The sequence below is a fragment of the Sycon ciliatum genome, chromosome 1 (assembly GCF_964019385.1).
Source record: "Sycon ciliatum chromosome 1, ocSycCili1.1, whole genome shotgun sequence".
Lineage (NCBI taxonomy): Eukaryota > Metazoa > Porifera > Calcarea > Leucosolenida > Sycettidae > Sycon > Sycon ciliatum.
In genome coordinates this window covers 31825121-31842344 of record NC_088643.1, presented here as the reverse complement: position 1 = coordinate 31842344, position 17224 = coordinate 31825121, and the positions used below count along the sequence as shown (strand labels likewise).

The window sequence follows — 17224 nt, the reverse complement described above, 5'->3', positions numbered from 1 at the left end:
ACGTTGACCTACAGTCCAGTTCAAAACTATAGACGCGTAGGGTTTTTGAAATAATTATTTCAAATTTGGCTGGAGCTTTTTGAGAATACATGTAGTTTTTGGAATATTGCTCAGGTCCGCTCCACAGTTACTCTCATATAGTTTCTAAACGATTGGATAACAGACGCCCAACTTGGAAAAAAATATGCACAAAGTGATCACAGATTTTATGTGGTATAGATGCTGGCATAACGGTTTTTGCCTAGGTACGCGTCTATAGTTTTGAAATGGACTGTACATCATGCAACACAAGGTGGAATGAAACTACATCATACGTGATAAAGTACACCATCCTTGAGGCACACTCACACAGACACACACGCCCAAACAGACACGCACTCACACAAATGCTCACACTCAGAATCAGACCCACACTCACACGTTGATTGGCATAAAAAAAAGAAGGTATGTAAGTTGTGAGTTACGGGCAATTCCTAGTTACGGGCAGTGTCCCAACCTGTCCGGATCCACTGATGGATCTGGGGAGTTGTACTGTACATTCGTGGAACACCGACCCTAGGGCAAAGTGGGAAAGCACGATACTCCACTCACGATGAACATGTGGCCACAAGACTCCACAATGTGTACAAGTGCACAACTATAGTAATCACTAGCTTGCACTCACTCATTTCTACCATCATGAACTGAACTCATGTCGTAAACGGACAGAATGTCAATACATGCAGACCATAACGGCACATGTACTGTAGTATGTAAAAGAAAGGAAATGTGAAGACGATGCTAACTATTATACACAGACATTATGAAGCAATTCTATACACAGAAAGCAGGACTAGAGCAGCACAAATAAATGCCACACACACACACACACACACACACACACACACACACACACACACACACACACACACACACACACACACACAAATATAAGCTAGCTAGCTACATACAGATGAACAGGAGAGAGAAAAGATATGAACACTACATTGCACTAATATGTTGGCTTCCCGCGGAAGTACGACGTGTAGTTGACCTAAACTATTGTCAGCAATGGACGGCGTCAATGTACCACTTCGAAGTATAATCACTACAGCCACATACTACATTTCAGCATCAACAACAACGACACCACCAACAAGACAACAACGACGACAACAACAGCAACAGCAACAACAACACCAGCAACAGCAGTAGTAGTAGCAACAACAGCGAGCCGACAAGCAAATCACAAGAATTATCGAGTGTTAGCAATACAACTAAATAGTGTACAAAAGTCATGTAGTGTGGACAAGCAGATGTACACGATTAACACAATCGTTTACAGTAGCACAGAGCATTTTGTCCATTCACTGGCGGCTAAGAATGTCCAATAAGCAGCAGTCCGAGAAATGAGTACCGGTACTAAAAATATTAACAGAGCTGCCACATAGGACAATATGCAAGCCAAGATACAAAGCAGAAACAAGAAGCAGCCATCCCCGAAACACCACCATAGGTAACATGTCTTGCCGAGAGAAAAAGTGTAAGGGACAGGAAGAGAGCATGCAGCCTATATACAAGCAAGTAAAATATGAACAAATGATACAAAATATGATAAAGAAAAGAAGTGGCAACGTGAGAGCTGCAGGCTTACTTACACACTTCCATTATTAGTATTCCTTGCCACGCAATCGGGTCACCCATGTGTTACGTGTCCAATGGCGCACACAAGTGAAAAGCATGAAGAAGGCCGCCTCATTGTTGCATAGGGAGGTGGCATCAGCATAGCAGCAAGGAAGGCAGACGATGATGGCTAGCAGCTTTACCGGCACACACCTCACAATTTATTCTCAGCGCTTGCCTGGTCACCCGCTCCACCGCCGGCTGCTGCTGCTGCTGCTGCCGCGGCCGCGATGGTCGTATTCGGATTGCCGAGACCGATAACAAAGCCGCAGTACTTATTGTCATCAATCTTGTCATCGAAGAACATCTGAAGTAACATTGGCACACCACACGCAGACACACAACACACACACACACACACACACACACACACACACACACACAAAAAACACACACACACACACACACAAGGTGAATGTGCCCATCCGCATCTTCCAGAAACATCAGCCGTCCCCAAAGGCAAGTGGTCTTGATAGTTGGTGAAACTTATTAATTTTTTTCTTCAGATTTCGTTCTGCACAAAGCCAGGTACAGTCAACGTCGCTAATAATGACTACGGATATAACGACAATTCGCGAATAACAACAGAATTTCCATGCCCAGAGCAAAGTCCCATCTAGCTGTATACAACTTCGGATACAACGCCTACCTGAATAACGACAATTCGCGAATAGCGACATGCTTTTAGTGCCCTGAGGTCATATTCACTGCTCGAATAACGACTTTCTGGGCTTTTGACAGCTATTTCAAGTACACTGTACCTGTCATGTAGAAGTATCAGAACCCATACCATGGCGATGGATAAAGGCACACATGCTTTTCTTTTTCTTTTGCTTCAAGTTCAAAATAATCATCATACATGTACATGTACATAGCCCTGTAGATGGCTTCAAAAGGCTAATTTTTCAATCTATTTCCCTTGCATAATGTCTTTATAGTTCCTTTCAATTGTAATATGAAAATAAAGTACACATTGACATAGAGCATGAAAGGAGCTTCATTTTGATATGCATGTCATACTATACAAAATACGGGTTCACATACATTCAAATGGGACTTCAGGTATAAGGACACTTCACGAATAAGTACACTTTTCTGATGCCCTGCCGAGTGTCGTTATTCGCAAAGTTGACTGTACAGGCTAGGCGTACTGTCTCTCCCCATGACAGCTAACCCACACTCAAACTCGACTCAAGCGATCAGGAAAACCTGCTGGAACATTGTGTTCATATCTCAACATATCTATGGATTAGCAGTACATGTAGGACAGACCAGGACGCACAGTTGCGCTCACTGAAATCCAACCCAAAGTGCAAAGCTGACGCCCTGGACCAGTTCCGATTACATCATTGTATGCGTACATGTGTACGTCCAGCTGCATTCATTCCACTTCCAGGGCATCAAGGGCCGTGGAAGCTGAGGGCGCCAGCTTTGCACGTTGGGTTGGATTTCAGTGAGCGCAAGTGTATATCATGGGTATTGGTAGCATGGGTATTGGCCGCAGTAACATACCTCTCTCATACGAAAGAAAACATGGCCAGTCAGCAAGCTGTCACTTCCAGCTTGATGCTGGGGGCCTACCCGGTCGATCTGGACCAGAAAAAAAGGTAGAACACATTCCTGAAATACGGAACAGCCCATGCACACCCAACGTAAAGTGGGGGGGTGGTGGTATCGGAACAGTGACAATAACCAGGAACAGGCTCAAATTCACTTGCTGTCTAACACAGTCTTGGTACTGTACTTGGAAAGTACCGTCATGGACATGGAAATCCAGTCAAATGACCGCAGCCGGCGCCCTCAGTGCATACAGAACGTTGCATGCACAGTGCACATGTTGATGGCATGCGAACTCACGGCTGCGTGGCCAGCGCACTGGGGCCGCTTGACCTCCGACTGGATTGCCATGTCCACGATTGACGGTATAGTGATTAAAAAAATGCAATAATGGTGAGACTAGGATACATTTTACTGCCAGGCACATGTCTATGGGAGCACCATGCTAGCAGGCAGCAGGTGAGCTTTCCAGGTGCTGTTTTACACTGTGATTTGGGTTACACTTCTTAAAAAAAGAACAACTTTTGATACAAGCAATTTCAAGCGGACAGCGCCAAAACAAACCGCTATCCACTTCGCCGACAACTAGCCGCCAAAAGATGGAAATACCAGTCCGAATAGAAGACACAAGAAATGTCGATCCTTGCACAAAGGTGGGGATTGCTGGCATGTGCTTCCCAAGAAGATTTTCTTCTCTTAGCAGGTAAAAAGCGGCTCGCTTTTTGACTGTGCGATCTCTAACACCATGCACATCTTTGAACACTGTTGCGCACACTGACACACCAAGTATGCGGTAACTGTAGCAGTGCTCCAGTGCTGCACTAGACGGTGGCTGTACACATGCCGCCAGCTCCCCGAGTACATACTTCTTGAATGCAGGCTTGTCACAAGTTGTCAGTGAGCTGCATGTGTTCCAGCAAAGTCATCAATGTTATCAGCGACTCGCGCTGATTCTCCAAAAAAACCAGCGCAACGATCGAGTCCAGCACACTTGCATCCAGTGTCAAACATATCTTTCGCCTTTAAAATAACGTGTGCTGACAACTGTTCGTGGTGCCGTACAAATAATTCTAACGTGGATGCGCTCTGCTTGCCGTCACAGTCCAACAGTTCCTCGTCGTCACTGCTTGCTTCTGACTGATATCAAGAGTATATACTCTTGCTGATATCTATAGTCAGCGTGCTTCGCCAATCTGCCCCTGGAGTCGTCTGACCAGTATGGGTCTATGTGTGTGCTGGCGGAGCCTGTGCTAGCTTCAGAGGAACCGTCACCATCTGCTCTGTAATTTTTTTTATCGATTTTGCCCAGACAATTGAAACTCTTATCGTGCATTTCAATCGGTGTAATGCTGCGTCGAATCGAGGCCATCTTCCTCGCAAGTCACTTCAACACACTTCTGACTCTATTCTTCACACCAAGAGTGCATAAACAAGAGTATGCAGCTGTGGTTATGGGTCAGTGCGCGGCGCGCTGCCTTCATTTACATAACTTGCCTCCATCATGCACTCAAACCCACAAATTCTCGTACGAGTCCCATCCGTTTTCGATCGATTTGTTCCAGTACCGACGCGATCTATAAATTTCGGCGAGTGAACTCCAGTTCCGTACGAAAGTTCATTTCAAACCAGGGGGAAAGTGCAATGTTTGATTTTCCGCAGTGCGCGGACTGCAGATGAATGATGTAATGAAGGCAGCGCTCCGTGCATCTGGCCCATAGAAAAGAGATCACAGTTGCACACTCTTGTTTATGGACTCTTGTTCACGCTTTTGCTGCTTGGTTTATGAAAATAGAGGTGATTATCGGCGCGCAGAGCACTTACAGGAATCGGATTTCTAATTTCGCCGTTTTTTTCAGACTCACTCGATTTTTTGACATTCGTCTCATTTTTTGATTTCCTGAAAACTATCTTAACTCGCCGTCCGGTTGGTTTTCTCAGGAGATGGCTCATGCATCCATACATGTGCCGTACTGCCCGAACAGATATAGGAAAACACATGCCCTGTGTGACATGCTTGTCTCAATTATGACTACTGAGGGAACTTTGGATGAAACGGCGACAAAGGGTACGGTACCTTACAACTTGAAAGTGGTATATAGTTGTGTACAATGGAACAAATAGAATAGAACACTGTTACACACTGTGTTACACAAAAGAAGCCTACCTCCAGCGTGGAGGCAACGTCTTGCAGTCCACCCTTCAGTGTCTTCACGCTCTTCATCAAATATTTGACATCATAGATGCGCGGGAAAAACAGTCGATAAAGCTCAAAGAACGCTGCTTCGTCCACTGGCAGCTTCGTGCCAAGCACCAGCTTCATCAAGTATGCAAAATCATAGGAACTGCACATCACAAAAACAGCATGGCATGGCATGCGCACGCACGCACGCACACACACACACACGCACGCACTCACATACACACACACACACTTGTCTTGTACTTGCTCACTGCCAAAACTGGTCACGTGGGTCTTTCACAATGTTAGCAACATGGAGATGATAATTGATAAAACCCTTTCCGGGTTTATGACAAGTATACTCGCCATGCATACCCCAACGCATCTGGGCTATGACAGTATACTCGCGCTGTACTTTTCGTAAAATGCGCACATCGTACACATGGGATAGATCACTGTACAAACGACCATCACCCTGGAATGAAATATCCTATCGCCATGAACAATAGCTCATTGGAAAGGTCTTGGAAACGGCTTTCCAGCAGAGGTATTGGTGTTGGGAAACCTCAAAAAATTATCGAGCGGCGACAAACGGAATGCAGACTTCGATCTCTGAATTCATGTCGCATTTTCCGTCAAGCGACTTTTTTGCGACTTTCAAGCTATTCAAGGGAATTTTCCTATGTGTGTAAGGATTTGACGATTGAGTACATCACTTGAATCACTCGAATCTCACGAGTTCTTTGCAGCTTAAGGGCATGTTCGATTGACAGGATCCAGATCTAGATCAACTGGAACCACTGAATTCGCACTCTTTCGTTTGGCCGAATACGGATTCGGATCCGACGGATTAGGATCTGGCCGACCCACCCCGGGGAGCAGGGCTGACCAGATCCAATTGATTCGTTTCGCCAATCAACCTTTTCGGCACGAAAACTGGGGGTGAAACAATTATACTGAATACTCGAAATAGAAATCGTTACAAGCCAACAAATAGATTATTCGATTATGCATACAGTACTTAATGTGCGCAAGCTCCACTGCAGCCACTTCATTAAATGCAAAACCTTACACACACCCCATCGATCCTGATGATGGCTCCTGGCCGAAAATTTGATTGAGAAGTATTGTAATTTGCAGCGAAGAGACCAATAGGATTGAAGATGGTGTGTGTGTGTAAGGTTTTATACAGTATACTATGATTGTAGATCGATCGATGTGCGAGAGAAAAATTCTCTGCTCCACAGGATCAATTTTAACCCTTTATGGACGGATTACTAGCACAGTATGCACCAGAATTACAAAATGTCATTACAATTTTCAACTTTTCCATGTCATAACTTTGGTGTCCTTCACTTGATTTTCACAATCAAGGGCAGAACGCTCAAATCTGTTTGAGACGATTCAAACTTCTGCCGGCTACATCATTATCTTGTGCTCAGTTGCTCAAAGAGCACACGAAAAGGGATTTTCCCCCAAAATGACGAAATGATCGATCAAAAAATTTGAATTTGCCGAGGTAAGAATACGGCGTGCGATATCTCTGGCGTCCGACATCGTAACTCTTCGGCGATTGTTGCATTGGACAGCTTGGAGTTTCCGCTACCATGTAGACCCTTCGATTGTGGAATTTGCTCAAGAAACGATGGAGTTACAAAGATTTTACCGCCTGCAGACTTTCGATCTAATTAGATCGAAACTCGTACAGTCCGTCCACAAAGGGTTAAGTTCTAAATTTTCGCATTTTTCAGCTTCCAATACATGACGTACTGCTTTTATCTGTGGAAGAGAATAATCGAAAAATAACCGATAACCTATCGATAAAGGTTTAGATTATTCGGTAGTCAAAACGTATACTGTAATTTCACAAATTTTCGGTGTACTTTTATTTTCGGTACTTTCGGTGCGTCTGTTTCATACCTAAAATTCCAATACACCGAACAAACACTAACACACATAATCCAATGGGGAATTGCTTCTCTGTACCTAAATTTTCTGTTCACCTAACCTGGCCCTTTACCTTCATACCGAAAATATTGAGCCCCTAAAATTTCTGAAATTAGAGTACCGTATTTCCCCGTAAGCTAGTACGTACTAACTTTCGAACTTAGCAGCCACATGAGTACTAACTTTCGGGGAGTACTTTTTTATCGGGGGTAAATGACACGCAGTGGGAAGCCTGCGCAACTCTAGTGTCCGTGCATATGATGTATGTACTGTACGGTGTCTGTACATGTAGGACGGGTACGAACTTACTATCTTTCGGGGGGAACTGTCTTTCGGGGTGATAACCTCGGCAGTGGAAAGTGTATTTTTTATAGGGGGGTACTAAGTCATTGGGGAGAACTAACTTACGGGAAAATACGGTAATCGTTTCACCCCTAACGAAAACTCCACATTTGTTCGATGCGACCTGGGAGGATCCGAAGGATCCAGGCAATCGATCGGGATCCGGATCCAACCAATCGAACATACCCTAGTGTGGCGAGGATGTATGGATATGTGACCCTGAATCACAAAAGATCATTACTCAGTGTTGCCTACAAAACACACAAAGCAACACAGATAACAATTATTATGAAAGAACTCACCCATGGAAAGCGATCCACCGTACCACATTATTAAGAACAAGACCAGAACTGACAAGAAGCTCTGAAAAGTGAACAGGATCGATACCTCTCTTGTCATGCTCTTCAAACTGGATGCCGGCAGTGGTCAGCAGCTCGATCGAGTCTTTTGCAAACATGTCAGTTCTGTCACATCGCAAAAGCCAGACACAAACAACCATTGAGGAAAGTTATTTCCATGTTGACATGTACGTCGACAAGTAAACAGTGAATGCAAATACAGTGTACCATGATGACAGACATGAAGATATCATGCTTCCCAATAAACTAAAACTTGTCCCGCTTCTATACAACCGCCACTCACAATCTGTCCCCGCGGAAATTCGTGGAATAATAGAGAGGTTCCGCATAACGTAATTACGTTAGTAAAAAACGTAGTCGATCTACGGAAAGTCTTACAAAAACTGCATGCGCATCTGTGTTCCGCCATACAGAGTTTTCAAATCACGTAGCTGCCCTTGGCAACTCCGAACGCGGCAGTGTACGACCAGATCGACCTGGGGAGAGAGTCATAAATTTGTACCCCAATCCACTTACGGACCAGCTACGTTATCAGAGCCCTATCTACGTACTCTACGTAGAAAACTTTCCGTATTTTTTTAGTGGAGCGCAAACTTGCGAATTCACAGGTGTTTCCCTCCCACTAACGAAAAGTTGCTAAACTATACGTAGTGCGGAGCCTCTCTAATATGAAAAAATTGTACGAGTTTCGCAGAACAAAAACAAGGGTACTTTCAGTGAAGATGTGGCAGAAGCAGTGGAAACACAAGCATGTTCACCTTCACAAGTCACAGCAGTCAACAGATCCGGCCCCAACATCGAAACAAGCGACTGTTTGTAGCTGCCAGGGAGTACTAAAGTTAGTAAAAAGTTTACTACAACCTGGTTGCTGCCATTTGCACTACACTTTTGCGTGTTGTTGGTTCTGCAAGTTCTACTCTTTTTTTGCGACAAAATTTGCAACAAAGGTTCAAGTTAGCGGAATTTGTAGAGGCCGCAACATGGCGAATTTCTGCAGGGACAGCAGAATGAAGCAAGGGTTACTTATCAGAGACAGTACTAGTACCTAGGTGTTTCCTCTACAGATACAATGTCATATCACAGAGGCCAAACATCTTGCACAGAATCTAGCTTGAAACGTATTCTATGGACCACAGCCTTGTACCGTAGTGTCTTGTATTAAAGCCTATCTCATATAGAAGACTGTTTTGAATACAAGCCTGATTTTAAAGATACCCTGTCGGCACATAAGACAGGTTTTAGTGTTGACACACATAGAAATGCCTGGTTCGAATACAAGCCTGATATGAATAGAAGCCTAGCCCTGACATCAGCTTCTACAGGAATAAGCCCGGCTTTAATACGCAACATTACGGTATCTGGACCAGACAAACTACAAACGAAACAAACACACACACACACACACACACTGCCAGAAACGGATCACGTGCGTCTCCACAGGAGGGAGAAGAAAGATTCAAAGGGAATCTTAGAACGATAACTCCATTGACTATTGAATCGCTCAACGCCGACACTCCTGAAATCCCCAAACTCTGGGTGGACTTGGACATGACCCCATTTATGGGCTCACCACACTGCATGCGGACCAGGGAGTTGTATAGACCCGGAAGAGGACACGCCGCACAAAAGCTCGGACGATGTGTGTCTCACGACCGCTGAGGAAGCCCCTGGGTTGAAATCGCGGGAGCCTCAGAATTTGCAGATATTACGACTTTTCAAGTTTTCAGAGATGCTTTCACCAAAAAATGAACAAGAGTACTAAAGGTATGACTCTTGTCCACCGTCGCTGTACAGCAAAGAATACCAAAAAACGATATTTAAAAGAAGGAAAAAGAAATAAGCCTCCAGTGACAGATGAGCAACAAAAAGAAACGAAAAAGGGCCGGGCACGATTGTGCCCTGGTATCCCTAGATCAGTTTTCTGGAGAGAAACGGCTGGGCGATGTTGGGCCAATGGAACACAACACGTCCGTCACACCAATCGTCGTTTATTTTGATGCCTTGGGCATAAACGATAGAAAAGGTGAATTGGCCTCTGGTAACCTCGAAGAAACTAAAAGAATCAAAAAAGAGCCTAGCCATATTGTGCCACTGTGTTCATAGGCCGGGTTCCTGGAATGAAACGAGTGGCCGAGTTTGGGCCAAAGGTGTGCACCACGTCCATCACACCCACTGTCGGACGCAAAATAAGTTGAATATTATTGATAAAACTCAAGAAAGCACCTGATTTCTTTCTCGCTCACGGCTTCATTCGCTTCCAATTTATCCGCTTCGATTAGACTCAGCGAACCACAGTGCACTTTTCTAACATTAGCCAAAGAACTGTTCGAAGGGGGAAAGAGACCACTGAGGCCATTTTCTCTTCGTCGTCGTGACATGGAAATTAGGCGGCGTAGAAATTTTTTTCAAGGATATGGGCTTGAGTCGGACCCTGTCCACGGAAATCTGTGCCATGTCCTCTCCCGTCTCTATAGAACACCCTGGTGATGCACACACACACACACACACACACACACACACACACACACACACACTTGTACTTGTTGCTCACTGCCAAAACTGGTAATGTGGGTCTCCCCGGGAGAGGGGAGAGAGATTCAAAAGGGAATCTTGGAAAGATGACTCAATTGGCTATTGAACCGCCCAACGGCCGACCCCCCCCCCCCCTTGAAATCCCCAAACGTTGGGTGGACTTCGAAGGTACTTCGAAGTAATACTTGCAATTAGTGTGGGTGGCTAAATCAGACTTCAGAGTGGATCTGATATAAGCTTTCACTAGCAACATGATTACACAAGAGTTAATCTAGCCAGAAGTAGACCATGGATAACAGGTATGCATACTTCAAATAGAAAGTATATGAACCCTGAAACCAACATAGGTGGTAGGTACAGCAATACACCTTCAAGCAGCCGAGCCCGTTGGCAACAGACCCAACACTATCGGGCATACGCGTGCCCACAAACCGAACTAGCTGGCACACACACCCACACCCACACACGCACGGATGAGGCATCCTTCAGCTTCAAAATTCTTTGAGAACATGTTGAGCACACATGCTCTTTCCCTCAGCACTGTGAACTCGCAGTTCAGTCCACTGCATCAGTTTCAACGTTTCGGCAAATTGCCATCATGGGAAAGAGCATGCGTGCTCAACATTTCTCACGGAATGGCTACTTGCACTAGTGCAAAGCTTATATTCATGACAGATACCCACATGCACAGCGAGTTACAACTGTTTTAAGTTTTAATGACGTACTTTAACGAGAACTTGAAGTTGAACTGAAACGTGTGAATACCAGGCGGTGTTTGTCCGTATTGGTTGAAGAATGTTATCCCAATTTGGATAATCTTGAGTATGTCCACATTGGCCTTGACTCCCTGGTACTGTTGATCGGTTGGTGTGCGGAACTCACCATACGGCCTCGCAACCACGCCTGGATACTCAGTATCCTATCCAAAGAGAAAAGAAAATAGTATGCATACAGTATTTTGAGGGGAGGAAGAGACAGTTAACACAGACACAGGTACAACAGAGTTTTAAGCAAGTTCGCCAGCAAGTTCACCAGCAACACTCCACGACAGCAAGTTCGCCAGCAACACTCCACGGCAGCAAGAAGTTACTCCTGGCAAGCATGTTTTGTTTCCATAAATCATCGAACGAAGATGCAGTTGTTGAATGATCAGGTTGAACTAAAGAACGCTATTTTATACACAAGATACTGGTGAACACAAGATACTGGTGAACGGTGTGTGCGCACGGCAGTACCGATTTTGCCATGTTGCCAAAGACGTGCATGCATGACCAGGCCCCTAGGGTCATGAAACTCAGAGTCTGGTCACCATTGTCAAATTGTGTAGTAGTGTGACATAGCTAAAGTAAGTCAAATTGTGTAGTAGTGTGACATGGCTAGAGTAAGTCAAATTGTGCAGAAGTGTGACATGGCTAAAGTAAGTCAAATTGTGTAGTAGTGTGACATAGCTAACGTAACTATCTAAGGAGAGTAGGAAGCAGGTTTCTACCGACCTGGCCAACTGTGTTTTTAGTGCACATGTTGTAGTCCTTCCCCTCCTGGTCCATCGCAAGCAAAGCAGTTTCAACATTGCGCAATAGTCTCACTGTGGGTAGCGCTCGATTGACGCATCGCAAAGCAGAACTCCCATCTTTCTACCAAGAAAACGCACTGTGTGGGCTTCATACTCAGCCTGTATTACCCGCTGCAATGGCTGCATGAGCCTTGACTTCATACTCAGCCTGCATTACCAGCTGCAATGGCTGCATGAGCCTTGACTTCATACTCAGCCTGCATTACCAGCTGCAATGGCTGCATGAGCCTTGACTTCTGCGAACTAGAACTGTGCACAGTATGCACCCTGCACATGACAAACACTGGTATCTTGACTACTACTCTCTGGCTTCCACTCTATGCACCCTGCTCATGACAAACACTGGCATCTTTACTACTACTTGCTGGTTTCCACCCTATGCATCCTGCACATGACATGCATGAGCGTAATGCCGGAGTGATGAGCCAATTTCACCCACAGTAGGTAGTGCATGCTAAGCTTGCATGCACAAAACAGCCACTGAGTCTGTGATGCACTGCGCTGACGGAGTTTCAAGATTCAAATTCCACTACAGTCAATGTCTGATACCAAGAGTACATAACCCCCCAGAGTGTGCAACTCCCACATACCCTGCTGTCCCGACAGAATTTCAAGTTGACATCATTTTTTATGACGCAGTGCTCCTTGCACCAGTGATTTACAACATGTGTACGGGTGTCAACGCATCACACGTTTTTCTTTGCAATAATTTGTACAGGATCGATCGGCTTCGGTCAACCACAGGTTCCGGATTCGTCTGATAATCCGTGTACAGTGCGCATTGCATCATCAAAATGACGTCAACTTGAAATTCTGTCGGGACAGCACCCATAGTGGAGTTGCACACTCTGGGGGGTTATGTACTCTTGCTGATACCAAGAGTACATAACCCGAGGGGAGGGGGGGATAGTATGTACTAGTGCTGGTTTTCTTGTTGTTATACAATACTTGTGGACAGGCTTGGGTAGGAATAGTGCAGCCGGCGAAGACAGCAAAGCTATGGTTTACCAGGAAGTACCCAAGTGGATTCCTGGCAGCATTATCAAAATGTCTGCCGGCATCAGTACAAAGTGGTAATGCGCCGTTCTGGCAGCAGATTTAGCGAAACACCCGGTTGGAATATGCTCCTGCCTGGTATATATAATATGGCCCAACATCTCTCCTCCTAATACACTACTTATTACATGCAGTGTAGCCTACAATAGATTTCTAGGACACGTACAAATTACACTTTACACGTACTTTGCAACTGACTTTTATGCGATGGGGTTTCAACATCAAAACAACCACACGAAGTGATCTTCAAGCCAAGAGACATGAAGATGAGTGGTGATTGAAGCTCGTCAAATGTTGCCAATAAAAACATTTCTTACAAAACAAGTCACAACATATTCAAATAATTTAATTATCATGTTACTTTGGATTCAGACAGGGGTCATCAACATGACTACGCTCGTCCTGCGCCAAGCATCTCAGCAGATAGTTCCAATGCATGCAGATACAACTGAGGTCGTATCGTGCATGCACGTACATAGCAGTTGAACCCCACTTACATTCAACGCATATTATACACAACATATTAGAACAAAATACATTATTGGGCACAACGTAATGGTGGATAAGTCAACGATGCTACTTTTGAGACGTGTTAGCAACTACCAAATTCAGTCCAGGAGAGAAATAAGTACGATACATACCATGGCAATGTAGTTGTAGTCATTGACAAGGTCTCTGATCCTCTCGAATTCTTTCTCCAGGTTGTAATCCCAAATGTCCACGAAATCAGCCGTGCTCGCCACACTGACAGGCATTTTCATCATGAGGTGAGTGATACATCTACTAAAATATAGAGTTCCATCTATTGTCCGTCTAAGTTCTTTTCAGTTAGAAAAACATCGAAGACACTCATGAACGAACACTATTCCACTCTTTTTTTTACTTTTCCGGCAACCAGCAAAGACAGTCTCAAACCAAGAGTGCATAAACTGTATAAACAGTTTATGTACTCTTGCTCAAACTCATAAGTACACAGGAGATGACAGATGTACACACAGATTAGCCTCGCATTGTACAATGCTGGCAACTGAAATCCGACCCCCTTGCCGCCGTGCCGCGCCGGCAAGGGGGTCGGATTTCAGTTGCCGGCACTGTAGTACAAAAATGTGTCTTTCTTCACCAATGCAGTGGTCACCTGCGTCACGATCACGCTTGCCCGCGGCCGTGCCGTCGACGTAGAATCTACGCGTGCGCGACTGCGCGTCTACGCTAGAGATGACGTCAACAGCTCTGTACAGTCTAGTATAGTCGTGACGTTTTTTTAAAGTTTTTTTTCGCGAAAGCGTGAACGATCGGTAAAGGGAGTCTAGTCCCTCCAGCTAGCTCGAGGTTCTAGTAATAGGGCTTGAAAGTGATGACGTCAAAAACGGCCTGGGAGTAGTAAATTGACATCAGATTTCTATTTTGGATCCACTAAGGTGTGACTTTGCTATTGCCTCAGTATGTGGGTGCATAGCAACCCACTCATGTCGTATGCAGGTGCAACTTTTACTTCGCCACCAGTTGTCACCCCGCCCCCACTAGCCAAATCAGTCAGTTTCACTGGCAACATCACCTTGCTGTGAGTGAGACCGCTTGAAATGTGCTTGGATCCATACAAAAACTGGATCCAGGTGGATCCAGTTTTCGAATTTTTCAAATTGTTGCTATGCCATTGCTATGGAGTGACGTAGCACTTTCAAGCCCTATAGGGAGGTTCTGCTCTACGTTTTGGGAACGCGACGCAAAGAATCACGCGAACTTTCTTCGCGTTCCCGTAACGTAAAGAAATGCTGTTCTGCTCTACGTTTCACCAAGAGTACATAACCCCCTCTTGGTTTCACCTAGAGAAGTCACGTGGAATGTGTACTGGGAATTTCCCCTTCCATATTTGGCAGTTTTCTGCATGCAGTTGATCGATACCCAGCAAATCCGTACGCATTTTCTCTGCGTGTGCCACAACGTAGAGAACCCCATCTCCGCGTAGAAATCTGGAGCCAAAACACGCGAAGCCGTAGACTCTAACCCAGACACCTGCTCTCTACGTGATTTCTCTACGTTTCACGTATAGCAGAACCTCCCTAATTCTGCATACGTGAAACGTAGAGAAATCACGTAGAGAGCAGGTGTCTGGGTTAGAGTCTACGGCTTCGCGTGTTTTGGCTCCAGATTTCTACGCGGAGAGGAGGTTCTCTACGTAATCGTTGTGGCACACGCAGAGAAAATGCGTACGGATTTGCTGGGTATCGATCACTGCATGCAGAAAACTGCCAAAATCAATATGGAAGGGGAAAATCCCAGTACACATTCCACGTGACTTCTCTAGGTGAAACGTAGAGCAGAACAGCATTTCTTTACGTTACGGGAACGCGAAGAAAGTTCGCGTGATTCTTTGTGTCGCGTTCCCAAAACGTAGAGCAGAACCTCCCTATTAAGGCCGATTCACAATACAACTTTCTGCGATGCGACATGTGACTTGCGACACATGCGACGAGCTGCGACAGCGACACACGGTTCACAATATTCATGTTTGCGACATCCTCATGCATGCACAAGTGGTACTATGCACCGTGCACCCCGGGTCGAAACTGTACTCCATTTGTGTATGTCGCGTGTCGCATGTCGCAAAAGTTGAACTTTCTTCAACTTCTGCGACAGGTGCATTGCGACAGCTCGCGACAGGCAGTTTCTTGTCGCAACTGTCGCAAATCGCGTGTCGCGTCGCAGAAAGTTGTATTGTGAATCGGCCTTAAAGCGGGATTCACAGAAGCTTTTTTGCGATGCGACACGCGGTGCGACAGACGCGAAACCGGGAAGACCCCAAATCGCAGCCATGTCGCACCCCATGCAACTGGGCCATCGCAGCCATCGCAAAAGTTGAGCTTGGCTCAACTTTTGCGATGCGACAAGCGATTTGGCGTACGATTTTGACCTTTTCTACAGCAAAGTTGTACAAAGGTTCAAGAGTTGCCTATAAATTTTTACAAGTTGTATCAAACCGCGCGAATATCATGGTGACGTACCCAAATCAGCAAGACTTTGTCGCATCGCTGACTTCTTCTGTGAATGGTATTTTGCGAGTTCGCATCGCACGCATCCATCGCAGATCCCGTCGCATCGCGTGTCGCATCGCAAAAAAGCTTTTTTGCGATGCGACAGACGCGAAACCGGGAAAACCCCAAATCGCAGCCATCTCGCACCCCACGCAACTGCCGCAACTGGGCCATCGCGATATCGCAGAAGTTGAGCTTGGCTCAACTTTTTGCGATGCGATGCAATGCGACAAGTGATTTGGCGTACGAGTTTGACCTTTTCTACAGCAAAGTTGTACAAAGCTAAAGGTTCAAGAGTTGCCTATAAATTTGTACAAGTTGTACCAAACCGCGCGAATATCATGGTGACGTACCCAAATCAGCAAGACTTTGTCGCATCGCTGACTTCTTCTGTAAAAACAATTAAAAATAAAAATATTTGATATCGGTTCGAATGGCATATCTCTCGCTTCCGTACGATAAGCCAAACTTGCCAAATCGCCAATTGTATGCTCACGTTGCCATAGCGACCAGAGCAGTGATGACGTATGAAAGGCTTAGCTCCTCCACAGAGAAGGTCGATCACCGCAGAAATTGGTCATTTTTCAATTGTCTTATTGTATTCACGATGTGAAAGAAGTGCTGTGTTCAATGCTGTTAGTGTCGTGAACTATTTATCGCCCTTCTCATGCATTTCCCTAGGCTGACTGCGCCTAGGAAATGGTTTCCTCCAGGACAAGATGCTTGGAATTCGCCATCTCTCCTGAGACATTTTCCGCAAACTTTCACAGAAACCTACGACATTATTTCATTCGTCAATCTCCACCACCCGTCGTCTCACCTGGCTTCAGAAGGTGTTACGAGAGATAGCAGAGTCGCCAGGAAGCATCACATTCATCTTCAGGAAGTGGAAAGAGCAAACGGCATGGTCCTTGGTTGGGGGAAATGCTGAACGTCTGATTTGTCCCAACCGAGATTTCAGCATTGTGTTCGTCACTATTTTCGC

General features: G+C 45.3%; 1 protein-coding gene across 1 annotated transcript; it reads right to left on the bottom strand.

The window, feature by feature from the left end:
* Positions 1-624: 624 nt before the first annotated feature.
* Positions 625-14137, bottom strand: LOC135823109 (CCR4-NOT transcription complex subunit 7-like). The gene is made up of 6 exons (XM_065335951.1): positions 13849-14137; positions 11304-11497; positions 7990-8151; positions 5384-5561; positions 3175-3252; positions 625-1969 (listed from the first exon to the last, which is right to left on the bottom strand). Exons 1-6 carry the CDS (start codon positions 13969-13971, stop codon positions 1817-1819), a joined length of 888 nt encoding a protein of 295 aa, XP_065192023.1. The 5' UTR covers positions 13972-14137; the 3' UTR covers positions 625-1816.
* Between the last annotated feature and the right edge of the window lie 3087 nt (positions 14138-17224).